At 37.3% G+C, this 27,461-nt stretch overlaps 1 protein-coding gene across 5 annotated transcripts in view; it reads left to right on the forward strand.

Annotated features, from left to right (window-relative positions):
• Positions 1-27,461, forward strand: part of LOC112645830 (interleukin 1 receptor accessory protein) — a 128,178-nt gene that overhangs the window by 30,138 nt on the left and 70,579 nt on the right. For all 5 annotated transcript variants that reach the window (XR_004811900.2, XR_004811899.2, XR_004811901.2 and 2 more), the window contains exon 2: positions 17,100-17,164. Coding sequence is in view for 2 of the 5 variants with exons in the window: in XM_025425354.3 (XP_025281139.1) it covers positions 17,101-17,164 (64 nt within the window). In the remaining 3 variants the exon portion in view is untranslated. The remainder of the gene's footprint in view (positions 1-17,099; positions 17,165-27,461) is intronic.

Genomic DNA, 27,461 nt, shown 5'->3' on the forward strand with positions numbered 1-27,461 from the left:
TAACATATATGCAGGTCACAGAGGTGAAAGGGTTACTTGCCTGGTCCCTTTATGTGTTGTCTCCTTTTCTAATTGGAGAAATAAGAGCTCCCCTCTGTTTTCTGACTCTTTATCCGTGGTGTCTTATGTTCTGATTTGACGATGGTCTTTAAGCATCCAAAATGCTAGAAGTGAAATCATAATCAACTCCAATTAGCTATACTGGTCGAGCATAGCATTGCTGTTCTTTCATTCACTAGCATGCCTTATGTCTCATTTTAGCTAGTCATTATGCTATTGCTTCTCCATCAAATTGCCATGGGGATAGCTTAGTAAATTAGAAAATTGATTTGAATTTCCCACTTTTTTCCCCAATTAAGAATTCATGACCCATACCTCACTAGGAGTTTTTAATAATATGCCCTATGAGAGAATTTATAGCAATTTCTCAAAGCTTGGTCTACTGCCGGGTGCCTTATACAGATGAACACCCTTTTCTTTGGAAAGAACTTCAGTCTGCATTTCTAAATTGTGCCAAGAATCCTATCCTAAGACTTGCAGGTATTTTAAACAAAAAATATTAAAGTCAATTAAACTTGAGGATCATGGTAAATGATTCCTAAGTAATTTAGCTCAGCGTGCTTTATTAGCATTCTAAAGGCTCTGAGAAGTCCTGGTAAAAAAAAAAAAAGGGTAACTTTGTAACCTAATTTTCCATTTAATATCAATCACCTAATGTTTCTCTAAAATGGGGACATAATATCAAAATATGATTTCTTAAAATTATTCTCTAGATACCTTAGCTGGACAATATGGATCAATATATGGCCTTTGGAGGTCTAGGTGAATCCTAGAATAAAATAAAACTATCAAGAGCCTTGAATTTAATAGGTGTATTATGACTATATATTGAATTCAATCTCTGTCTACCTACTATGATTTATGTGAGGATTTTTTGGTCACTTGGTGATCCTTTAAAGCCTTATCTGTGTCAACAGAGCTACTACATCTGATATTATTTTCCTGAATCTCAAGAAACACCGAAGGGGACTGAAATAATAGGACATTAATTTCTGCTGCAGAATGCCAATCTTGCTGACCCCGCGGGGTTATTGCAGAGTGAGATTAATTATGCAGATGTGCCACCCTAGGCTTCGGAGTTGAAGTACCCTGTTGTAATTCACTGCAGGATCATTCACGTAGCCGGCATATTGATATGATTATTATTCCACCAAGGTTTTATCCGCCTCTAGACAATTACAGAACCATTTACCAGCATCTCTCATTGACTTCTTATTTAAAATTCCCAGGGCCACAGCAGGCATTCAAGTCCTTTTGTTGGAGACAGCTACAGATCAATGGCATGAAGCAACATGGGATTTCCTTTAGGACATGACAAATGCTGAGATTATTTGCTAAGCAGGAGATAGACATTCAGACCCCAGTAGAAAATAGTATTTCTGGTCCCATGTCTCTGACACAAACATTTAAAATAGTAAAAGCAAGAGAGGGAGCATATAATAGAAAGATCATAAGATTTGGGGTCAAGGTATCTGAGTTTGAACACTGGTGTCACCATGTATTATCTTGGACCTTTGGGGAAATCATTACTTTTTCTGTAAAATGGGACTGATGTTAAATATCAAACTCCTGGCAGTCCTCACAGGTTTAAGTGAATATATATATATATATATATATATATATATATATATATATATGACTTCTCAGAGCCTTTAGAATGCTAATATATATATATTCACTTAAATAATACATATATATACACACGTACATATGTATATATATTTATATTTAAATCAAAGGGGTTTCATCTGTACATGTACAGTACTATATACATGAATACATAAGCTTTGTGAATGGCAAAGTGTTTTAAAAATATTTGTGTGTGTGTACTAATGAGAACACCTTCCATTCTTCAACTGGCAGTGTTGGCATAATCGAACACGCATTTATGGCTCCATTGCTTGGGTAATGTCCTATTAACTCCTCTAATCACCAGTACTGCTACCTAGGGTAGAATGCAGTAACCATGCATTGATACGATTAGTAGTTCCAAGGAGTGTATGCCCTTGAAATGATGTGCAGAATCAAGTTTCTATTTCTAATAGTCGTTCTTAGTCTGTGGTTTTAGGGACTTCATAACTGCAAGATAATATTCATCTAATTAGAATTTTTCAGCAAGTTTTCCTTCCTGTTCTCTGCACAGTGGTAAAAAGTAAGACTTGTTTTGCTTTAATTTTGCCCTAATGCCTTTCTTCCTATGCAAGGCTGCATTTCAGAGTGTTACCTGTCTCCAGAGTCCGGCTGTAATGCCATCTCATTCAAGGAGTCTCTCACCCCACCCAATCCCTCTTGCCTCCTTCTCATTAAAATGCAAGTAATTTTTTCTTCAGAGCATGTTGCTTGGACTGATTTGTATACTTTAGAGTATGAGCAAACACAGCTAAATTGCTTTGAACAGCTAAGGAAATAATAATAGCAAATATTCTTTTAGGAATTTTGTATGTGTTAACTCATATAATTCTGTCATAAAACAGGTGAAGTATGTACTGGTAGTCCTCCCCAGTTTACAGTGGAGGAAACTAAGGCACAGACAGATTAAGCGACCTGTACCAATATTCTACAGGCACTAAGAGGCAGAACCAGGGGGGATTGGAACATCTAACTAAAACAACAGACTGAAGTTACAGGGTTGTGATTAGCACCATGCGAGTTAGAGATCCCTATTAGCTTGTAAGTTCCTGGATGTTCAAATCTCTTTTATCCCTTAGCATTTAGTCTAGCATAGTAGGTGCTCGTTTATTGGCTTTGTATTGGAAAAGCTAATGGTGCAGCCACAAAGTACCTGCTTGTACATTCTCTCTGTCTCTCTGTTTCTCTGTCTGTCTCTCTGTCTCTGTCTCTCTCTGTCTCTGTATCTCTCTGTGTCTCTGTCTCTATCTCTCTGTCTCCCTGTCTTTGTCTCTCTGTCTCTTTCTCTCTATCTCTCTGTCTCTCTATCTCTCTGTCTCTATCTCTGTCTCAGTCTCTTTGTCTCTCTCTATATATTATAGTATATGTTCTGCCCTCCTGCTCAATTTTCCTGTCAAAGCATTTTAAGACCTCATATTAAGCACTGCTTGAGCACTTCTCCGTGAGGGCACTGGTTTTTTCTAAGTAGCATACTTGTTGAAAATAGGGTCACTTGAGTTTTTAGTGGTTTATGGATCAGTAGATAATAGCACTATAAAATTCCAGCTCCTTCTCATTCTGATGAAGGGGAGATTGTACGGTCTTACTTTATTTGCAATAAAGTCACCAAATGTCAAATGCACATGGTAAGAACCGTGGCCAGAGCCCTCCACCCCTTCCCTCCATCCAGAGCGATCTGGTGGACTGAGGTCATATCCCAGACTATGGAACTGGTGGGTGCACATTGCCATCTGTCAGGATGATCCTGGTGTCCAAAAATCAGTGAAAGAAGCCATAGAATTTTCTCAACGGGGACACAGACTCACACAGACTCACAGTGTTAGTTCATGAGGGGATTTTCTTTAACACTTTAGATCCAGAGAGATGATATTTTCATTAAGGCTCTCTAATTTTGGCTCATGTGGGTTCCCAGAAAGACTTGGAATATTATCTCTGCATTTCAGGGACAAGACTGGGGGCAGGGATGGAGAGGATGTCTAATGGATTGTGTTCTCCAGTAGGCAGAGTGCCTGAAAGCAGAGGCTTCCTGAAGGCCCTGTGCTTCCGCACAGTTAGCAATATCAGCCTGCTACATGGTACATCTTCTGTGAAAGTTCTAATTTAACTTGTGATTTTAACTCTTCTTCATAAAATTAATTGTGGAAACTGAGTCACCTAGGGAATAAAGTTCATGGGCAAAGTCACACAGCTCATTCATGCAAGAGTCAAGACGAAGACCCAGGACCCATCCCTCTTGTTTCTCTGCATAATTGACAATGAGGAGCCCCTAGGGGCTACAGGGTCTGTTTGAATCACCAAAGCTCCTGAAGCTTCCAGGTCCCTGAACACGAGAGCAAGAGTGGGCAAAGCTCTGGTCTGATGGATGATAGCAAGCCAGTCATTTTTTTTCTGATGGAAGCAGAGACATGGGGAAGTGCTCTTGTGAAAGGACAGCTGACCGTGTTCTGAGACCAAGGGTGGCTGAGACTCATTCAAGTCCAATATCTGAAGCAGATTCACTTTTTAGGCAGTGGATCTGGAGAGTCACAGGACTCACAGTGACATTTGTTTAGACCCACTTCTGGAGGAGAGAACATCCTCTGGATGACCTTGAACCTTGCTAAGGAATCTAGTTTGCGCATGAATACGTGTGTAAAATAAAAGCATCAATGTCTCATATTTGCATCACACATCACTGTTAGGAAGGTTTTCCATAAATAGTATCTTATTTGATTCTTACAGCAGTTTATGAAGTAAATATTTGTAATCCTATCTTATCGATAAGGATACCAGAGTCCATAGTAAATTATCCAAGGGGCACACGGTTAAAGAGTGACCAGCAGCAAACTAGAACAGAGGTTGCCTGTGTCCTAAGAGGATGTTGTTTCTAGTTCCTGGCAGTTGCCCTATGCATATACGTATTTACTGTGTAACAGCATTGGACTGTGGACATGAGCTTGGAGCCCTGTCCAAACAAAAGGTGAAAAGAAAAAAAAAACCTAAATAAAACAGATCAGATTGGAAATTTCTCAGGGCTCTATCTCGAGAGATAGATACCTGCCTAGAGTTTTTAGAAAAGGCATAATTTACTGTTAGCCATTGACAAGAGAGGAAAGGACCAGGAAAGTCTGCAGAGTGAGAATAAAGCTGCAGGAAAGTTTGGACCCACTTGTTTTCCCGGGTAGCCAGTTTAGTTCCAAGCTGGGTGACATTGAGAAGCGTCTGTATCTTATTGATTGAGGATTGATCTGGGAATTGGGGCTAGGGCTCTCCCTTCCCTGATTAGATTTTTTACTATCTATAGCAGTATTTCCACTGGAACCCTAAGGTGTATAATGCATAAAAAAGGGGTTCATGGTCAAATAGCTTCAGTTAATGCTGTGTTGAAACAAGTCAACCACAATACTTCCTTGGCAGATGCCCAGAGCCTTTAAAATGCTAATGTGTATTATGGATCTCCAAGAAAGAGCTTGGTGACATGTCACTTTTCAAAATCATTTGGCCACATGGTCCTTTGGCAGAAAGCTCACTATGGGATATGATAAAAGTTTGGTAGTTTTCCTCATGTACTGTGTTGTGATTGTATCATACACGATCATGTACTTCTTTTTGTCTCTATTTTTCTTCTTTTTATTTAGTCTTGTAAGTCTGACTTTGCTCCCAAACTGTGAGATCTGTGATTATAAGAACTGTACGTTTATTTCTCTATACCGCAGAGTTTCTATTAAAGTCTATGAAATAGGAGCTCAATAAATCTCGATTTGAACCAAATTTGATTCTGTAGAAGCAGAAGCTAGAGCTTACAGTCTTTATGGAGAAATCAATGGAAAGTTGGCCACAGTTTTGTTACCTGTGGCCTCTCTAACAGTGTGTAGATGTGTCTTTCTCTTGAGAGCCTCACAGGCAGCATCCTGTCTTCAGACCATCCCTTGGAATTACAGGTTATTAGCGGCAGTGCTCTTATATGAAATTTAAGGGGAGAAAACCTCAGATGGCTAAGAAGGTGTTCTATGCTGGGAAAAGTGATGAATTCCCTAACCTGTATGTTACCGGATCTGAGCCTGTGAGGTGATCCGACTGTTTTGTGTCTGTGATGTTTACAATTTCACCTGAATCCCTACTTCGGGGATGGCATCGTATTTCCCCAGGGAGCTGCTTGCTTCTCTGTCACGTGCTGTAAAATACCTCTGGTGCAGCACTGTTCTAGCAGCATAGGTTCTAGATGTTTCTATGTTTCAGGATTGTAAGCTCCAGGAGGGCAGTGGCATTTTCCTTGTCTCTTCTACCCTCAGACTGTGTCCAGAGCTTGATAAATATTTATTGAGTGAATTAGAAGGAATCTTAGGTACATTCCTCATAAATATTCTTCCCCTTGCCCCAGCCTTAACACTTCCTGAAATGATTCCCTGTCGTATTCTGTGTCGGATTTTAAGTTGCTTTTTTGATTTAGAAGGTTATTTAGAAGGTTATAGTGTTACCCTGTACTTTTCTTTAACTTTTCCCTGTTTTTTTTTTTTTTTCCAAGATTTATTTATTTGAGAGAGAAAGAGAGAGAGTGAGAGTGAGCAGGGGGAGGGGCAGGGAGAGTCTTAGGCAGACTCCTCACTGAGCGCAGAGCCCAACATGGGGCTTGATCCCAGAACCCTGAGATCATAACCCTGAGATCAGGACCTGAGATCAGGACCTGAGATCACAACCTGAGCCAAAACCAAGAGTCAGATGCTTAACTGACTGTGCCCCCCAGACACCCTTCTCTCCCTATTGTTGGAGCCACTGTTTAACTTCAATCAAGCAAAAGACATGACATATTAACACATAATTCTTTTTGATTTTGTGTTCTCCACTGCTTTAGATTCTTTCAAATTTAAACAAGCAGAATGAAAACTTTGGCCTACGTTGTTAACAAAACCCCAAATTGTAACACGTTATATTAGCTCAGCCCTGTATAATTACAAATCCTGTCTATGTGTCACATCATCTGGTCCTCTGGAACCACCTCGTGAGATAGTCGTGGCAGAGGTGTTTACATCCATTAAAAAAAAAATGAGGTATTAGAAGACTAGAGAAGGAGAACCTCCTGGGCCATAATTTCTCCAAGTTCAAGTTTAATTGTAGAGTGCATCATGACAATCTTGGCTTTTCCTTAAGTTACAGAGGCTGGATTTACAACCACTGCCAATCAGAAGATTCTCTTTTCCGAAATATTTAGGGAAAAAAGCATTAAACTTGGACCTGGTACAAGAAAGAGTTTTGCCCGAGAATCACAGTGGTCTATTACTCCACAGTTTCTCAAGTTTTTCACATTTATTATCTGATTTAATAAGAGTTAATGATAATTAGCATTTGCTGAGAGCTTTTTATGTGCCTATCCAGTGCTAATTACTGAGTGTGCTTCTCCCAACAAACCGGTGAGGTGGGTGTTAGTTGCTATCACCCCCACCATGCAAAACTCCTACCTCAGTCTAAGTACAGCATACTTAACTGTTAAATTTTCCACCTGCTAGGGAAAAGATACAATGGAACAGTCTTCTTATCCCTGTTAAGAAGTGTCCATGAACACCTAGCATGTCAGTCTTGAATTATTCATCAAGACTGTGACCAGCTTATCACTTGTAAGTGGTTGTTCTGAATCTTCTCTCTTCCTCTCTCAGGCTGTCCAAGATCAGACTTGAACTCCAAGTGGATTGCTCTTCTTAAGGTTTCTTTCACCTTCATCTCACTGAAAACCTAGTTCTAGTTCTCTCTTGTGAGGGATGAGACTTGAACATATTTCTTCTCTCACCCCACAGAGCACGTTGCTATTCAAGATATTAAAGAACAAAAGGAAATCAATCTTCTCACATTCTATTCCAAGCTTCTAAAGATGGCAGGTGGCATATTATATATGTCCTCTCAGAGTTCCAAACATTTTGAAGCTATTTAGTAACAAAGGGAAAGGCAATATCTAAGAGGAGGGCGCCAATGTTTTCTGGAGCGAGAACTTTGACTTTGCTGTTGTATCAAGGTTAGCAACACTGGCTTCCTATGCTGAAAGTTGGGACATTTCATTGATCTTCCTGTGTGCCTCTACTGCTGGACTTTTCTGGAACATTCAGTACTTAACAACAGGACATTGTTATTTTCAAAGTAAGTGTTGAAAATAGAAACTCTATTTAGGTTAAAACAGCTTTCATTTATTTTAACTGTCTAAAAGGGTTCACAAATCATTTGTGGAGCTTTTAAAAAGGAAGACTCATGCCACTTAAAAAAATAAATTTTTAATTAACGTACAATAAAATTGACTTTTAAAAAAATACAACTATGAATAATCACTCATGTATAGACTCATTTATTCCCTGACCCAGTCGGGATACAGAAGTCTTCAATCCCCTGAACGATACCTTTGTGCTATGCCTTTGGAGTTAACACCTGCCCGCTATCTTCTAACCCCTGATCTAACCTCTGTCACTCTAGTTATGTCTTTTGGGGAATGTCATTTAAATGGAATTGGACAGTTGGTAACCCATTGAGACTGGCTTTTTTCCCTTAACACAATGCCTTTGAGATTCATCCAAGTTGTTGTTAAGGATAGCTCGTCCCTTTGTGTGGCTGAAAAGTAGTCCGTTTTGCAGATGTACCAGAATTTGTTGATCCATTTGCCTGTTGCAGGACATTTGAGTTGTTTCTAGTTTTTAACAATTAATAACAGAGCTGCTGTAAACATTCATGTACAGGTTTTCGTGGAACGTGTGTTTCCAGTTCTCTTGGGTAAATAACCAGGAGTGAGGATGCTAGACCCTATGGCAAGTGTATGTTTAACTTTTAAGAAGCTGCCAGGTTGTTTGTCAGGAAGGTTGTGCTGTTCTGCAGTCCTAGCAGTAGGACAGCTTTAGGTGCTCTGTATTCTCTTCAGCACTCAGCATTGCCAGTATTTCTTACTTTAGTGATTCTGAAAGGTGTGTAGTGGTATCTAATTTTGTTCTTTTAAATTTTCATTTCCCTTATGGCTGATGATGTTGAACATTCTTTCCTGTGTTAATTTACCTTCTGAATATCCTTTTCAGTAAGACGACTTTTGATATTTTAAAATTGGGTTGGTAAGATGGATAAAGAAGATGTGGAGTCTGCACACACCCTCATACATAGACTGAAATTTTACCATTCAAGACAACATCGATGACTTAGAGGGTGTTATGCTAAGTGATATAAATCAGACAGAAAAGGGCAGATACCATATGATGTCACTTATATTTGGAATCTGAAAAAACAAACAAAAACAGAAATAGACATAAATACAGAGAACAGACTGGTGATTAATAGAGGAGAGAAGGGAGTGGATGAAATAGGTGAAGGTGATTAAGAGGGACAAACTTCTAGTTATAAAATAAGTCATGGGAATGAAAAGTGCAGTATAAGGAAAATAGTCAATATAGTAATAACTTTGTATGGTGACAGATGTAACTACACTTAGCATGGCAAACATTTGGTCGTATATATAATTGTCAAATCACCATGTTGCACACCGGAAACGAATATAATATTCTGACAACTATACTTCAATTAAAAAAAGAAAGTTGGGTTGTTTGTAGTGTGATTCTTATAGCTTTATTCTTCTTTTTCAATATTGAAGGCATTTCTCTTTCCATATAAGCTTTAAAATCAGCTTGTCTATATCTATAAACAAATCTTGCTAAGAATTTTTTAATTGGAATTTCATTAAGTCTGTCAATTAATTTGGGGGGAGAATTGAGAATTCTACGTGGAGTCTTTCAAACTATGACTATGGTATGTCTCTTGCATTATTTTCTATTACAACTGTAATAAATTACCAGAAACTTAGATGCTTAAAACTACATCTATGTATTATATCACAGTTTCTGTGAGCCAGAAGTTCAAGTACAATGTTCTCTACCTAGGGTCTTACAGGGTTAAAATTAAAGTGTCAGCCAGGCTGTGTTCCTTGTTGGAGGCTCAGGGGAAGAATACACTTCTAAAGTTGGGCAGAATTCTTTTGAGGTTTTTATTTAAATTCAGTTAGTTAACATACGTCTAATATTAATTTCAGGTATATAATATAGTAATTCAACAATTTCCTACAATCCCCAGTGCTCATCACAGCAAGTGCACTCCTTATTCCCCATCACCTACTTAACCCATCTCTCCACCCACCTCCCTTCTGGTAACCATCAGTTTGTTCTCTATAGTCAAGAGTCTGTTTCTTGATTTACTTCTCTTTCTCTTCTTTCCCCTTTTCTCATTTGTTTTATTTCTTAAACTCTACATATGAGTGAAATCATATGGTATTTACCTCTGAATGAGTTATTTCACTTAGCATAATACTCTCTAGCTCCATCCATTTGTTGTAAATGACAAGATTCCATGCTTTTTTATGGCTGAGTAATGTTCCATTATATATTAGTATATTCAATATATAATATAGTATATATTCCATTATATGTATTATAATAATATTTATTTATAAATATATCCCCTACATCTTTTTTATCTCTTTATCTGAAAAATATTTCATTCTTCTTTGTGACTGAATAATATTCAATTATATATTATGATATATTCCATTTATAATATATTAGATGTTCCATTATGTATTATTATAATATATATAATATACATATATATCCCCCACATCTTCTTTATCCATTCATCACATTCATCAGTTGATGGACACTTGGGTCATTTCCATAATTTGGCTATTATAAATAATGCTGCTGTAAACATTGGGGTGCATGTATTTTTTGCATTAGTATTTTTGTATTCTTTGAAATTATTTGTGGGATTGTAGGATAGTTCTATTTTTAGCTTTTCGAGGAACCTCCAAGGTATTTTCCAGAGTGGCTGCACCAGTTTACATTCCCACTGACAGGGTAAGAGGATTCCTCTTTCAGCACATCCTCAAGTTGTCGGCAGCATTTTATTTCCTATGTTGTAGGCGCTAGGTTCCTATTCTCCTCCTGGCTATCAGGCTGTCAGCTGATGGTCTCTCTCAACTCCTGAAGATCACCTGCATTCCTTGACAGGTTGCTACGTTTAGCTTTAACAACAAAGGCCTATCAAGTTCTTTTCTTGCTTCACACTTCCTTGAGTTAGCTATCTCTTGCATCTTTTTCACTTTAATCAGAATAACTTCTTTGCTTTTAAGGGTTGATGTGATTATATTGAGCCCATGTGGTTAATCTAATATAATCTTGATGTTTTGAGGTCCACAACCTTGATTATATTTGCACAGTTTCTTTGGGTTAGTGGGGTAACAAAACAAGTCCCAGGGATTTAGGTCATAGGGCCATTTTGCTAACCACATACTTCTATTTATTTAGGTTATCTTTGATTTCTTTTATCAAAGTTTTGTGTATTTCAGCATACAGATCTTTTACATGTTGGTTAGTTTTTTAACTCAGCATTGGTTTGTTATTGTAATAAGTCTTTTTAAAAAGTTTTGTTTGCCGTTGTTATTGCTAACATATAGTAATATATTTAATTTTTATGTGTTGACTATGTAGACTTTACTTACTTAGTTCTTTTTCTGTAATAGATTCTTTAGGATTTTCTATGTCGGAAATTGCATCATCTGTGAATAGCCTTAATGTCCTAGTTAAGGCTTTTAGTATGATGTTGGATAGTTCATTCCTAGTACTGTCAGAGCCTTGCTCTGATCTGAGTAGAAACATATTCAGTTTTCAATATTAGATATGATGTTAACTGTAGTTTTTTTGTAGATGCTCTTTATTGGTTCCCTTCTATTCTTAGTTTGCTAAAGCTTTTATCATGAAGATACTGAATTTTGTTAAATCTTCTTGCATCCATTGATATAATCATGTGGTTTTGCTTCTTTAGCCCTTTCAAATACTGAATCCAGCCTTGCACACCTGGGATAGACTCTGATTGGCTGTGGGATATCTACACATTTGTTTTCTTGTGCTATCTGTGGCAGAGTTTGGGATCAGAGTAATGTGTCACAAAAAGAATTGGTAACTATTTGGTCTTTTACTTTCCAAAAGATTTTATGTAGAATTGATGTTATTTATTCTTTAAATGTTTGATAGAATTCACCAGTGAGGCAGTGAGGCCATATGACTGGAGCTTGGGAATCTCTTTTTTTGTATGTTTTCTAATTGCAAATTTAATTTTTATAAATAATTAAAAGACCAATGAGACTGTCCATTTCATTTTAGATGAGCTTTGGTAGTTTTGTGGGTTTTGAGATATTGGTGCATTTCATTTAAATTGTGTAGTTTATGTGCCTAGAGTATTTAGTATTCCTTTATCACCATTTTAATGCCCATGCAATCAGTAGGGATGTACCCTCTTTCATTTCTGATATTAGTGATATATGTGTCTTTTATTTCCCTTCTTGGTTCACCTGGCTAGAAGTTTAACAATTTTGCTGTTGTTGTTCATGTTGTTGTTATTGTTGTTCTTTTCTAAGAAGTAACTTTTGGCTTCATTTTTTCCTCTTTTAACATTTTTGATCTCTACTCTTCAGTATTTCCTTCATTTTGCTTCCTTTTTAAAATTTTCTCTTCTTATTCTAGGTTCTTAAGGTAGAAGATTAGATTATGGACTTGAAATTTTTCTTCTTTTCTAATATAAACCTTGTAATCCTACAAATTATCCTTAAGCACTACTTTAACTGCATCCCACACATTTTGGTATGTTGTATTTTTATTTTTGTTCAGTTTAAAATATTTTCTAATAGTCATCTGTTTTGACCCATGAATTATTTAGACACACAATTGACCCTTAAACAGCATGGGTTTGAATTGTGTAGGTCTACATATACATAGGTTATTTTCAATAAATGCAGTATAGTACTTTAAATGTTTTCCTTATGACTTTCTTAATAACATTTTCTTTTATCTAGCTTACTTTATTGTAAGAATATAGTATATAATACATATAACATACAAAATATGTATTAATTCACTGTTGATATTATTGCTAAGGCTTCCAGTCAATAGCAAACTATTAGTAGTCAAGTTTTTGGGAAGCCAAAGTTATGCATGGATTTTGAACTGTGTGGATGGTTGCCATGTCTAATCCTACATTGTTCAAGGGTCAGCTGTATATTCCTTAAATTCTATGTGTTTGAATATTATCCTGTTATTTTTCTTTTGTTGGTTTCTAGTTTAATTCTATGGTTAGGGAATATATGTTCAAATTCTTTGAACATGAATTCTTTTAAATTCATTAAGGTTTGATTTATGGTACATGATATAGCTGATCTTGGTTAATGTCCTATATGTACTTGAAAGGAATATGCTATTATTCACTTTTGGAGTCCTCCTATAATTCTTTTATGCATTCTGCCCAGGTTTATAGCTGCATTCATTTAGAGAAACAGAGTAGATTATGCTTACTTTATTTCACTCAGAATTAGAGTTTTCCATTCACTTTGCCGACACTTTTGATTACTGACAAATATAGTTTTCTAAAGTGTTCTTTATGAGGGTCTATTTATGGTTAAAAAACTATAAGCTATATGAAAGATTGTTGATGAAAATAACTTTGATTTCTTAATAAATGCCATCTCTCCCTTTCTGTAAAATGATATAATTCATAATTTGTCCTATGTCCTTTAAAGGCTTGTTTGTCATATTTTAGGTGAGCATACATGCACGATCAGCTCAAACTTTATTAGTAAGTTAGAGAAGTAAGTCAGATACAGTTACTCACTTTATCATAAGTTAGGGTCTAGATGGATCAGGGCTCAAGGAGGTGAATGGCTGTAGGGCTGACCTGGCATGGAGGTGACCATTTAGGGGTTGTGGCTTGGTGTTGAAGGCCATGTTTTCAGGGCCTGGGTCATAGCAAAAGAAATCTGTCAACCAGGAATGGAGCAGGTAAGAACAGCTTTGTGGTTATAGGAGGCTTATCCAGCTTGGAGCAAGACCTTACAAAATTCAGGGGACAAAATTCAGGCTTCTGGAAAAAGAGTGCTGAAAAGCACTAGGTTGAAGGTTGAAGCCCCAACAAGATTGGTGGGCATCAGAGAGTACCTGGGATGTGGGTATGGACTATATGAGGAACCAGGAAACTGAGGGAGAAATCCAGCCCTGTGGCCTGCTGAAATGCCACTGTGCAGAAGGAAGGCAGATGTGACTCACAGATAATACCAGCTTTGGGGCAGCAGACCTAGTTTCAGCCTGTCACCTGCTGGACCGGTGAGAGAATCATTGGTCAGAGCTGACTCATAGGGAAGGAGATCCTGAAGCTTATTAAACCTGGAGAGTGCAGACAACAGAATGATTCATATTCAGGGGTCGATGTTAAAGTGGTGACCACACATTAGCACCATCATTAATATTGTTATGGATTACATAGAAATGAGTGTATGTTTAAAACTCTTCCAGGTAGAATAGACATCTGTGTTGACATGCCAGGAAACAATGGAATTAAATATGAGAGAAGTACTAATACCTAAGAGGAAGTGTATGAAAATGATTATACAGTAGGTAAAATGGGTTGTGCAGAAAAGGCTGACTTGGAATTTATTTTTGTAAGTTGAGATCATCTGAAGCAAGGACAGAGTCTGTTAAACACCATGGCAATAATCTAAAGCTGGGTTATAATTCAGACCATGAGAAACCATGTGTTACTAGGCAGGTATTCCTTTGCTTTCTGACAGGTTGTCTATCTCTGAAAATATCCAGCACCCTCTCTCCTCAAGAAGAAAGAACCAAAAATTTGTTACTAGTCACCATAATAAAATTCCGAGAGAGAATGCAAGATGATGTTAAATGAACCAGCCAACCTCTTCCCACTAACCTTGGAACCTTTAAGTCTGTCAAAACCAGCCTGCACAATCACATTTCCTTTTCAGTCTCCTTTATTCTAATTCATCACAGGACAAGACTGACCCTGGATATGTGTTTGCACACAGGTTATCTTTAGATTGGCTTTACCTTGATGACCTGACTCCTTGCTGCCTGTGGCATAATCTAGTTACTCAGGGGAATATCAATTAAGGCTCTCGATCACACTAATTAGAATGTCTTCTAAGTGTTGTCCTAGGAATTCAGCAGCTTATAAACAGGCAAATTGGGAAAATCTAGAGGTCTGAGTTTTGCTTTTTTTTTTTTTTTTTAAATAGCCGAAAGCAATTTGGGAGGTAGAGTGCTTTAGCATAGCTGAGTATTGGGGCTGAAGTTCTTGTGCCCTGAATCTGCAATGAAATGTCTAGTTGTTCTCCACTGACAATGATTAATGCAGAATTATTAATTACTTTTATTAATGACTTGGATGAGGACATGGGTGGCATGCTGATCTAGTTTATAGATGACACAAAGCTAGGAGTTAAACAAGTATTGTGATGACAAGCTCAGGAGACAAAATGATTTCAAGACAGAATTATAGTGGCAATCCATCCGATACATGCCAGAAGAATGATCTCCAGAAGGCACAATTTGATGATCACATCAGTCTTCTAATCAGAAACCGTCAGTGGGTCCCTATTTTCTGCTTAAATTAAATTCCAAGTCCTTTGCTATTCAAGGCCTTGTCCTATTCTGATCCTAATACTCCCTGCCTTCCAACAAAGTCTCCTATCGTTCTTTTACTAATACCTTGTGCTTGAGCCAAACTGAATTATTTACAGACTATTTCCTTTTTATGTTCCATGCTTTGCCTATCTTTGAACATTATTCCCCCATTGAGTTTCTTTTCCCCACTTTCCTTCTGCTTCAATTCAGTTCTTGCTCGCTCAAAAGCTACCTCTTGTACTTAGTCTTCTTTGATTACCATGGTTGAAGCAATCTCTTTCTTTTCTAGTCTTCAGTAAACTTTATCTGTTCCGCTCTGTGTTTTTCAGTGTTTACTTTTTATTGTCATTATTTTGGTACCCATTTTAAGTCTCTGCTAGACCTGCTTAGTGTTATAGCTTCTGTCTGAGAAATCTTTGCATATCTTATATATGAGGCATGCATCTTATTCATAGTTGATGATGTTGAACTGGTTTATCTCCTCTACTGGGAGAATGGCCTTCAGAGGAGTTCCTACCTCTTGCTCACCAGAGGGCCCTGCAATTATATCAAAGAGACTTGTAAACAGAAAGTACGCAATGCAATGTTTTATTAAAATAAATGAATGACTGATAGAAGAATTCCTTAAGTTAACAGTGTAAGAATTGGAAAGAGAATGGTGGTGGTAAAAAGGAAATATTTGATCTCAGAGGCAAAATGGTTGTTTAGGGTATAATAAACTCATTTGTAACTTTTGAACAGTCATGCTAAAGAAGGAAGCCCAATAAGAACTAGAGATTTGTGGTAATGTGTGGTCAAGAGAGGTGACAAGTGTGTGAAACTTCCATTGTCCTTAAAAGTGGCCCATACACTCTGAATTGCTTAGGCAGTACCAGTTTATACCTTTTGTCTCAGTGCCATCGCGTTTACAGGCATCTCATTTTAAATGCTGTTATATGGCCACCCTATTTATGAAATACCTCTTTGACCTTTTTAGACTGGTAGGTCCCTGTGGTTGTGAAACTGGTGCCATAGGCTAATGTTGGCCAGATGTGCGTATAAATTCCATCTCTGTCACTTATTAGAAACAGGATACGGACAAGTACCAAGGCCTCCCTTGGTAAGCACCCTTATGTGGCTGCTGTGTTCAAAATAGTGACAGTCTTGAATATGGAATTTTTCAGTAATATCCAGGTTTCAGTATTTATAACCCTATCAAGATTTTATCAGGGGGAAGATATGTCTAGGGTAGTAGGGAAATAAATATTTCGCGGAGTCGTTAAATTTCTAGGCCTTCTGTGTTAGAGATCATAGAACCAAATGTAAGGGTACAATTCGTGCTAGTTGGCTGTTTCAGCTGGTTACTGATAGAAAGGCTAAAGGTCACAGAAATTGGACTCCAGCCCCATCATTTGTCTCTTTCAGGGAGAAGCAGAGAGCAGGCACAGCAGAGAATGGGGTTTAGATATTTCCTTTTACTATAAATTCAGAGTGTGGTGGACTACAGACCAAGTCTGTATCCAGGAATTTAAACTTTCTATTCATCACTAAGAAGGAGAAGTGTCTGGATCATAAAATATTTCCAATTGGGAATGGACCACAAGAATGCTAAGGAGAGGAAGAAAATCAAATTTATCTCCCAGAAATGTGACTCCTGGTGAAAAAAATCAAGAGGAATTTGTAGTTGAATGATTAAGAGATAGTTCTAGAGTCAGACTGCTGGAGCTTGATCATTAATCTACCACTTTGTAGGCAAAGGATATTGGTTATATTATTTAAACTTGTCTCAGTTTCCTTATCTGTAATATGCTTTTAAAAAAATGATCTTATTGTTTGGGTCCCGCAATTAAATTTGTTAATATTATAAACATGTCAGAACAGTTCCTTGTCTATAGTCAGCTTGCATATGCAGTAATTATTACTTAAACTCTTGAGAGTGATAAGTACTCTCCCTTAACTTTGTATTTATGTTGACAGGATGGGACTTCTGTGGTGTGTGATGAGTCTCTACTTCTATGGGATCCTGCAGAGTGATGCCTCAGGTAAGTGAATAGCTTTTGACAACCTGTTAAAATACAAACTATCTATAGGGTAATGTGCCAACTCTTTCTGAAAAAAATGAGTTAAGACTACACAATATTTATATCCATCGTCTTCTGTGATATCACAGAATCATAGATGTGATGGAATCATAGAATTTTGATGATGATACATACCTCTAGTCTTCAGGGGACACGATGTACTTGGGGCAGTGGTCGTCATTTATAAATACAGGGATTTTCCATCGCCCTCACATCTAAGCCAACTAGAATCCTGCTTCTCTCCCTTTGCCTTAGGTCTTATGAGAAAAGAAATGACAGCAATGGTAGCATGACTTTGTTTTCCAAACTTCAGCCAGGGGTGAAGGAGGCATTGAGACGAACAGTCTATTAAGATCTTTTGAGAACAAATGAGAAATGATGTTTCTATAATACTGCTTCTCTCTAGGGAAAAAAGGACCTATCATTAGGCTCATTTTTTTCCTTTGGATATTGCTTCTTAAGAGAATCTAGCCAAAGCTTGTTTGAGTTTGAGTAACCGAACTTGGTCGTCATGGATCTGGATCCTATGAAATCAAAGTCAAAAGGGATTTGAAAGGTCATCTTTTCAGGGCTCCTCTCATCTCTAGAATTACTGCTCAGAACCAGAGTGGGTAACTCGAACTAGTGATCATCTCATTAGTAGTCCACATGTGTTTGGACTGACCAAGTTCTAAGAAAGTTTTTAGTATATATAATTGAAATGTATTTCTGTCATTTCTACATTTCTGCGGTTCAACTGCTTGATTTAACTAGAATGTGCTCAATCCAGTGGTTCTCTAATTTTAATTCAGGGAACCTAGATATCTTCATTCAAAAAAGCTTCATGTATAATTCCCCTGAAGACCATGGTTAATAGTTTGAATATCATTACTTTAATTCCTCTTCTGTGTGAGAGGTCTTTGGAGATGTTAAAATAGCGATCATAGAACCATGACAGTGTTTTCCAGTGTCTGCCTTCAATTGTTCTTTGCGTGGCATGGATTTGAGCCTTTCTCATCCGATGATCTTTTCTGGGGTATGTTTTCTATACCACTTGAAGCATTATATTGGAAACTGAAAATAGCACTAAAGGAAGGGTATAACTAGGACAGAGTAGTACAGCTCAAAGCTATGAGAAGTAGAGATAACTTCCAACCTTGTTGGCCCTTTTCACAAGGAAAGCATCTCATGATCTGGGCTGGTTTTCAGATGCACTAATACACAGATCTACCGGCTATTTGGACCAGCATCTGTCCTGCTAGATTGAGTGTCCCATTTGAGGCTGTGATGTCCTGATTTTTAAATATGTTAAATATAACCCCTGATTACTATCAGTTCTTATTTGATTCAGTTCTATGCTTGAATGTTATCTGCTTACAGAGTCCTTACTTCACCACCTTAATTTAAAAAGCCCTCGCAATCACATGTCTCTGTATCCACCTGTAGTTTCCTTCATGACATTCATCATTTCTTGATATTATATTAGCTTTTTCTTGTCTCCTCCCTTTCTCCTTCTTTCTCCTCTTATACCTCCCTGTCCTCCTTTCCCTTCTTCCTTTCTCTTTCTCTTTTCCTTCTTCCCTTTCTCCTTCCCTATTTCTCTGCTTGTAAACTATCCAAGGACATGGACCTGTCCTCTTTGTTACCCAAATACTTGGAATAATGATTGGCACATAGACACACAGTAAGTTAGTAGGTACGCACATGTGCTCTCCCTCTCTCTCTCTCTCTATGTATGTATCTATGTATGTATGTGTGTATCAATATATATATGTTATATATAACATATATATATATAACATATATATATATATTATATATGTGTTATATGGATAGAAAAAAGTCCCTTCACTTCCCTTTTTGCCAAAATCGGCCAATTTTATAATGGCACTTGTTTGGATTCATACCAGTAATTCATCAATGTAGTTTTATGTCCTGCCTTCCCTTGAAGGAAAAGGAAGAGGTCACCATGTTACTCTTGTTGAGAGATCAGGGCAATCCCAGAAGTTTGTGGGTGCTGGTGTCTCCCCAGCACTCCTGGAAGTGTTCTTTTCTGAATGACCTTTACTGTAATCTGCCCAAGGAGGACCCCTACCCCCACCCCAAATGCTATTGGAAAGTGAGCTTTCTACCCAGGAACTGTGACTCATAATTCTGCCAGGGAGGCTGACTTCTTGAATAAGATAAGTTCTCATACCAGCCCCATTGAGTCACCATGGGAGCAGGAAACATGTTGTAATCCCCTCAGCCCATCTGGCACATACTCATTTGCCTTCCTTATGAAAAGGTATATTGTGTCTGTGTCAGTGATGCACTTCCTAGTTGGAGGAAGAGGAACAAAAAGGAAGTGTTGTTGACAAAAATAAAAGGGAAGGCTAATCTGGGCTACTAGGGGACAAAAGGGACCATTGCACATTTTGAGGGAATCAGTGAACCTCTCGAGCATCAAGGTATCACTTCTTAGAAAAATGTAGATGCTGGCAGACCGTTGGCCTTTCATGAGATTCTCTCTGTGTTCCAGGTACCCATTTAATGGAATCACAGATCAATGTGACAAACAAGGGAGAAATAGGCAGAAAACCCTAAAGCAATGTACATGCATATGATATTAATAGGAGTTTTGTCTGGTTGTTCTGGGCCTTTCTACATGTACCCTTCTTTTAAGGGAAGTCCCACATTTAAAAAAGAAGCCATATCAATATAAGAGCTTTAGTTCCATGAAGTTTTTTTTTTTTAATTTTAAATTTATTTGAGAGAGAAAGAACTGTGCATGAGTGGGAGAATGAGCTGGAGGGAAGGGATAGAGGGAGAGGGAGAGAATCTTAAGCAGACTCCCCACTGAGTGCAGACCCCAATGCAAAGCCCAATCTCATGACTTTGAGATCATGGCCTGAGACAAAATCAAGAGTCAGACACTCAACCAACTGAGCCACCTAGGCACCCCCCCCCAACCCCCGCCATGCAGTATGTTTTAAGTGGAGTGAACTGGACCTCAAGGCACAGAATTCTGACTCCAGAACACAGTCTTTCTTGTAGCACTACTGTGGTTTCCTTATTTGTTCAAGAAAGTGGGAGCAACACTTTCATCTCAGATGGCCATAAAAGCAGATACTTAAATACAAGCATTTACTTTTCAGGAATTAAAGTGGTAGTTATAATGGTAATAATAAAGCTTCCTTCCCTGAGAAAGCACTTTGCATTTTACATTTTCAATGACATTTGACTCTCACACCCAAACTATGGAGTGGCCAGGCGCTTGTAATCCCATTTTTGGAAAAAGAAAATTAAGATCAAGTGTTTGAGTGAATTACGCAAAGTCACACAGCTAATACGTAACATAGCTGTGACTTCAGCTAGTTCTTCCATTCTCAAGATTCATGCTATTTTAACAAAATATACTCTCCTTGGACTCCAGTAAGACAGATACAATTAAAAAAAAAAAAAAGGTCCAAGGGGTCATGGGTTTTGCTAACTGCTAAAGAAACATTTAGTAATAGATTTCTGTTTTTTTGTTTTTTGTTTTTTGTTTTTAGATAAGAGGTATCTTTCCTCCTGACACCCCCTGCCCTGTTAGGTGTTTTTTTCAGGAGGAAAATCAATGTAATGTAAACTCAAAATTCAATATTCTCATTTTCGCATGTTATGGTATTGAACATTTCCAATATTAAACTCAAAGAAATTCTGCTTTGCAAGATTCTGAAAGCAAACTTAACTTGTCACACATTTCTCCTTTGGTATGTTCCATTGGCAGCATGTTAGGAAGTTGAACTGTTAAAACTGCCTTTAGGGTAGAAATAAATATTTGCAACTTGTGGTTCCAAGTTGGGGAGAGGGTGAGAATGGTACCACATATAATGTGGTGAATTTACAAAAATATCACCATATCAAAATTATTTGTTAGAGAGACCACGTTAAGAGGAACAATGTGTTTTCTTCCCCAAGTGTGCGTGCACACACACACACACACACACACAGATCTTTGAATATAGTCTTTTATTTCAAAGTCAACAAATAGTTGACAATGTGCCAGGTGCAGGGCTAGATTTCACACACATTATCATTAATGTCACAGAAGACACTGGAGGCTGGGGTTTGGGTGGGGGTAGAGATTCTTACACACATTTTATAGTTCAGGAAAAGAAGAGCCAGGGGGTGACCTAAGTTAACAGTGCTCATGGTGGCATGTCTGATAGAGCTAGGATTTGAAGACTGCCTCAACTGCAAAAGCAGAGCTCTTTCTTTTCAACTACATTGCCTTCTTACGACTTTGTTCTGCTACTAGTAAAATCCCATGATTTCATTTCCATTAATTTTGAAGAATTTGCAGAGGGTAGAAATAATCTTCTGGTTTATTGAGGCTGAATAACACTATAGTAACTAACTGACTAACTAACTAAATAAATAAAAACACTGGCTTACAAGAATTGAGAGACACTGCTGTAAGTTTTGACTGTTGCACTTTGTGAATGTTTAATGATATTAAAGAAATCATTTAATCACTCCTTGCTCACTGTGACCTTACCTGTCAATCCAACCAACCAGCCAACCAACAATAACAAAGCTTTGGCCAATTTTACCTTCTTGCTTTTTTTATTAAAGAGCATTATGGTCATTATCATATGTCATGGATGCACATAGCATACACCCTTCCTGTGATTTAAATAAGCATTTTCTAATGGCAAGTGTTTAAAGATCTTTCATTTAAAGATCACGCATTTGACTTTATATTACAGAATCCAGGGTAAATAAAGGAAGGCTCTTATGTCAATGTCTTCCAGTTGAGTCTGACTAGAAAGATGAGAAAATAAATACCAAACAGAATGCTGTAATAGAGCAGAGAAAGTTACTACTATGTAGGGAGATACTGGAGAACACATCTCGATCAAAGAACACTTGCTCTTTTCTAGGAGAAAATGTATCCTTATTTGGTAAAGAACAGTGCAGTGCGATCAGGGATCATGGTATTTAGAGCCCAAGCTGGAAGGGTAGGCTGGGGACAGTCTGTGGAAGACAGGAATCCCTGTAGGTAAAGAGGATATTTGTGTTTAATATATTTTAGATATAGGTGGTTAGTTCTTTTTTCTTTTTTCCTTTTGTCTTGCTCTTGTAAGGGCTTATAATATTTCCAATACAATGTTTCAGTTCTGGTTTGGATTCACTTTGTTGCCAGCCCTCGTGGCCTCATATTATTTGAATATACTTTTTAAAAACTCCAAACTTAGGTATACTTGTGACATTCAGGGCTGTCTTTGTTGTCCATGACTGGTCACCCTGAACACACTTCATTTCTATGCAATTTAGTCCAACAAGAATGTCTGAAGAATACAGTTTCATTTTATTCTGAGATCTAAAGGTCATTGGAATTATAACATTTACCCTAGGGTCCTTTAAATGCTTCCCCTTGGGAGCAGATATCTTCTCTCTTTGTTTCTTTTTCTTTTTCTTTTTTTTTTTTTTTGTATGTTAAAACACATGATGCTTATTTTTAAGTTACTTATGCTCCTCAATGGTGGATATTCTATAGCCTGATTGAAAAGAGGTTTGAGTACCATAATGTATTGGCTTGATGCTGACTTTGCATATATAAACTCTCCTGAACAGCTTCTTGTATCACAGTGATAATTCTATGTTTAGAAAAATGACCTGATTCTTCCTTCACATGGCTGTGTTAGTTAAAAGAAACCAGGCTTTTTTCAGGGAATACATTTCATGTATAGGGTTATAAGTGACAATATCTGGTTTTTGAGAATTTGTTCAGGTTTAAATCACCTTTGTTTCTGCATTTCCCCCACCCCCACCTCAGATCATTTGTTTCTGCCTTATTGAGATGAGCTTTGTAAAACCAGATCAACTGTCTTGATGATCAGTGACTTAGTCCTGGGCCAATTCTCACCCATTTTTATTCCACTGTTTTAAAAATATCTTTTCTCTTTAGCTAATTAACTTCTTTAGAAAATAATATATATATCCATTCTCAAGATAAAAACAATGGTTGCTTTATTTTTAAATCCACTAAGAGCCAGTGTCTCTCATTATTTATTTTTGAGGAACAGAGAGAAAATGGGCCCATTTTACAAATAATCTGAAAACCTCAGTCAATAATTTCAAGTACCTATTATTGAAACCTGTAAAAGCTGATATACAGAATTGCCTTCTTTTGTCTTTCTGCTTTAGAGGCAGTAGGAACACTGATAATACAAGATGACTGAGAAAATGTGAGAGAACAGATAAAATAATCACACCTTCAATAATCTAGTTGTGGCTGGGTTGTGTTGTTTTCATGAATTTTATTTCTCTTTCTGCTGTCAAAATCAAAACTTTTGGTATAACTATACATTATTGAGAAATAAGTATCACATCCCTGTCTGCAGAGTCTGGACTAGTAGTAGTTTAAGGCTCTTTGTTTAGCAGCCCATTGTGTTTTTTTTTTTTTTCCTTTTGAGATACTTTCATATTTTTTGAAGTGCCCCGTGATGTAGGCAGGAGTATGCACTTTGATATGTACACCAAGGTGTACAATGCAAAAATGTTTGCATTTTTCCTGAACTTATATAACCAAACATTTGGGTCACCTTAAGTTTGAGCTTGTCATGCCAGCAAAAGGGAACAAGTGAAAAGTATTGGCTGACTATGCTACTCAGTGGAACTTGTGGGGTCTATACCATAAACATAGATACTCAAAAGGGAAGGAACTGAAAGAGAGTGCCTCCATCAGTCCCTAATGGTTTTCTATGTAAATATGATTTTCTTAACATTATATTGTGGAGTTTTGATTTCTCATTACTTAAACTTGCATACAGGTACAAGCATAGTTGAATTATAGGACTATATTATTGTTAAAGCAAACACAGATCTACAAATTTTTGTTTCCAAGTGGATCTCAACCATTATTAACCATTATTTACTATAACTTTGTTTGTCTTTTTTTACTTTGGGGAGAAACCTTTAGTCATTCACCATGGACTTGTTTGCTATTTAAACACATTATTCCTAATAGCTTAAATTGATGTGCCTGAGTTAACTTTGTTCTCTAGGTCTTTTGGGAGTTCATACTGCCCCCCAATTGCTTGATGAACTAATTTTTGCTTTTCAGAGAGAAAGCATTAATTTTATCCTCATATTTTCTAATTTGATTTGGACTTTTTGATCTGTCTTGTTCCCTAGGGAAAATTGAACTTCTCTTATGCAAGACTTTTTGACATCTTATGGCTTGATTCTAAACACCTCTTCAGCACTTTTACTGTCCACTCAGGGTAGAGGACGATGAAGAGAAGGAGCAGGGAGGGGGAGAGAAAAGGAAGAGAAAGGGAGAGAGAGAATAGATGCAGATAGAGATACCGATAGAGACAGAAAGGCTGAGAGAAAGGAGAGAGAGAGAGGGAGAGAAGGAAGAGGAGGAGGAGAGAGAGTTAGAGATACAAAGAGAGAGATAGAGATAAGAGGTAGTCTTCCCATAGATGGGCTCCCTGGATTTGATACAAAACCAGGTATATATATCTTTCATATTATTAAAAAAACCCCAAATTTTTAGTACTTAAATACTCCCCCTTGGTCTCCCCTGCCCAAGCTTTATATTGGATGGCATTCTTTTTGAATGTTTCATTTTTTCTAGGTTTGAATGTTTCATTATTATTTTTTTTTACATTCTCTCTCCTTCCTAGTGTGTTAAAATGATGAGAGCAAATAGAAGACTTAAATAATATAGAGATGTCCTATAGTCTTCTCCAGCCATTAACATGCCCAGGGATAATGTTGTGTCGACTAAGTATTTTGCACAATACTGTTGTTTTGAAGGAAGTATACAGCAGATGTGGTGGGAGCAAAGAGCTGTGCGTGGCCTTCACGAAAATGAAGAAGAGACAGCAGGCAGGAATGTCGGACTCTGTATCCCTCTTTGCACTCTGCATTATTAGGGTCTAAGGCAGAGACAATCTGCTGTTGTTTACAATTGACACTGAGCCGTAACACATCTTTCCTAGCAGCAGAAACTGCTTCAGGCTCAGTGGCAACCCAGCTTGTATTCAGGTCTAGGAGGAAGGTGTGGCTTTGGAGAATAATTAAATCATGGAAATTGTAAATAGAACGGTTAGTAAGTGAAAGTGTTGGAGGAGTAGTACCCACTGCATGCAGTGTTCTTAGCGAAATACTTAGGAGGATTTCAGGAAAAACATGAAGGCAGGGTCTTTGTTCCGGTTTGCTTGATTAAAGCAAACTCTTAGATATCTCACCTTTATTAGTCTAAATATCCTGTTATTAAAAGAGTTCTTTCTCTCATCTACAATGCAGTGATAATTGATGACTGAAATAGTCATGAAGCATACATACTATTGAATTTTTTTTTTATCCCTAAAGGAAGATCATGTCAAGCTAAGCATGGCTTTAAATCTCTTTTATGCTAATTGTCTGTAAATTGGTAATAACTATCTACTGGAATGTGTGTGTGTAATAGAAGAGAATGAAGATGAGGGTGAGGGAAATTTAAATTAACATTAATTGAACCAGGGAATGATTTTATATATATATGTATTTTACATAAATTTTTGAACAGCTCCATTAGATAGAAATAGGCATTTTCATTTCTTTACCAGTAAGGAACTCCAGATTCAGAAAAGTGAATTTAAAAAGTTAAATTAACTTAGTAACTTACTATAGCTATTAACTGGTACACCTTGTATACCTGTTTGACTTTAAAACCCACGCATGCTATTTGTGCTATACTCTGTTGCTGCTAAAATTCTTTACATTTATAACTCTTTGCTTTTTAAATATGCCAGCCACAGCTGTCTGTCAATAATTGACGATATGGAACACACACATTTGAAAAGAAACATTCAGCCAATTTAAAAAACCAAACATAGGATGTGATTTTTCATGTCGCAGAAACTATTTTAAATTTATTTGCCCTAAGCTTCCTGAAACATACACAGTGCATTTGCATTACATATATTCAGATTATATACATTTTTCCAAGGTTATAAAAATTTTTCTAAAGGACAAAGCAGTTCTAAATAAGATTACGGGTAGATGAAGGAATAGTAGTTCATTGCAGATTTAGTGGGTTTGAGTGGAGTGGGAAGCCATTAACTTTAGTTTGCTGCAAGATTGCTTTGGCATTATTCATTTGGCTTCCCATGTGGCTAACTCAAAGCTACTAAATGTAACATCCTATCTTTTCTTTTTTACCCAACTGGAAGAGGCTTTGTCCTTCTTCCTAGGTGTTTAGGGACTTAGTAAATGATGTTTACATGTGGCTCAGAGAGTTTTTTGGTACCCAGCAGTATAAAGCTCTAGAAAATTCTTTTTAGTCTAAAAATACCAGATTTTTTTTCCTGCTAGACTTTGGCAGTGATTGGGTGTGAATTTTGAAATTTGATGATGGTTTCACTCCAAGTTCCATTTTTTTCCTGATGGAGCTGGAATGTTTTATCTTTTTCAGAAAATGTCGTTTTGTGTGTGTGTGTGTGTGTGTGTGTGTGTGTGTGTGTGTGTGGCAACAAAGTAGCCAGAATAACTGTCACCTGGATTCAGCAACTGCATAGAAGATTGGGCTGAGGGCATTCTCACCAATCCATACATAGATATATTCACTCACTGCAAACTCTCCAGAATTGAATGGCTGAAATTCTTTTTTCAGGTTTAATGAACAAATCCCTTCCGATCCCAGGGAAATCAATAGTTTTCATAGGTTAGTTATCCATTTTAAAGCATACAATAATCACAGAAGAATGGTAGGCATCCCCCTCTTATTTTGAGAATGCACCTTTGTGATTTAAAAGGAACAGGTCTACATAATGTACATTTAGAAAAGTTTCTTTTTCTTTTAAGATTTTATTTATTTATTCGAGAGAGAGAGAGAGCAAGAGAGAAAGAGAGAGAGAAGCAGAGACACAGGCAGAGGGAGAAGCAGGCTCCATGCAGGGAGCCCAGTGCAGGACTTGATCCAGGGCCCAGGATCACACCCTGGGCTGAAGGCAGGTGCTAAACTGCTGAGCCACCCAGGGATCCCCCTGCTTTTTCATGATTAGATGTGAAACCTAGCCCAGTAGATGTCTCCTGGGTGCCTGTTATATGCAAAGCTTTGTACCACAGGAATGTAAAGATGAGTAAGACACTTTGCATTCATTCATTCACAGTGTACGGATATGTGCTAGGCATTGTGCTTGCCTACATTTATTAGTAAATAAGACAGAAATGATCTCTGCTCTCATGGAACTTAGAGTCCTGGGGAGAATGTGGGACAAAAGAAAATAAGTAAATAAACGCATTTTTAAAAACTGTT

This window comes from Canis lupus, chromosome 34 (assembly GCF_003254725.2).
Source record: "Canis lupus dingo isolate Sandy chromosome 34, ASM325472v2, whole genome shotgun sequence".
Lineage (NCBI taxonomy): Eukaryota > Metazoa > Chordata > Mammalia > Carnivora > Canidae > Canis > Canis lupus.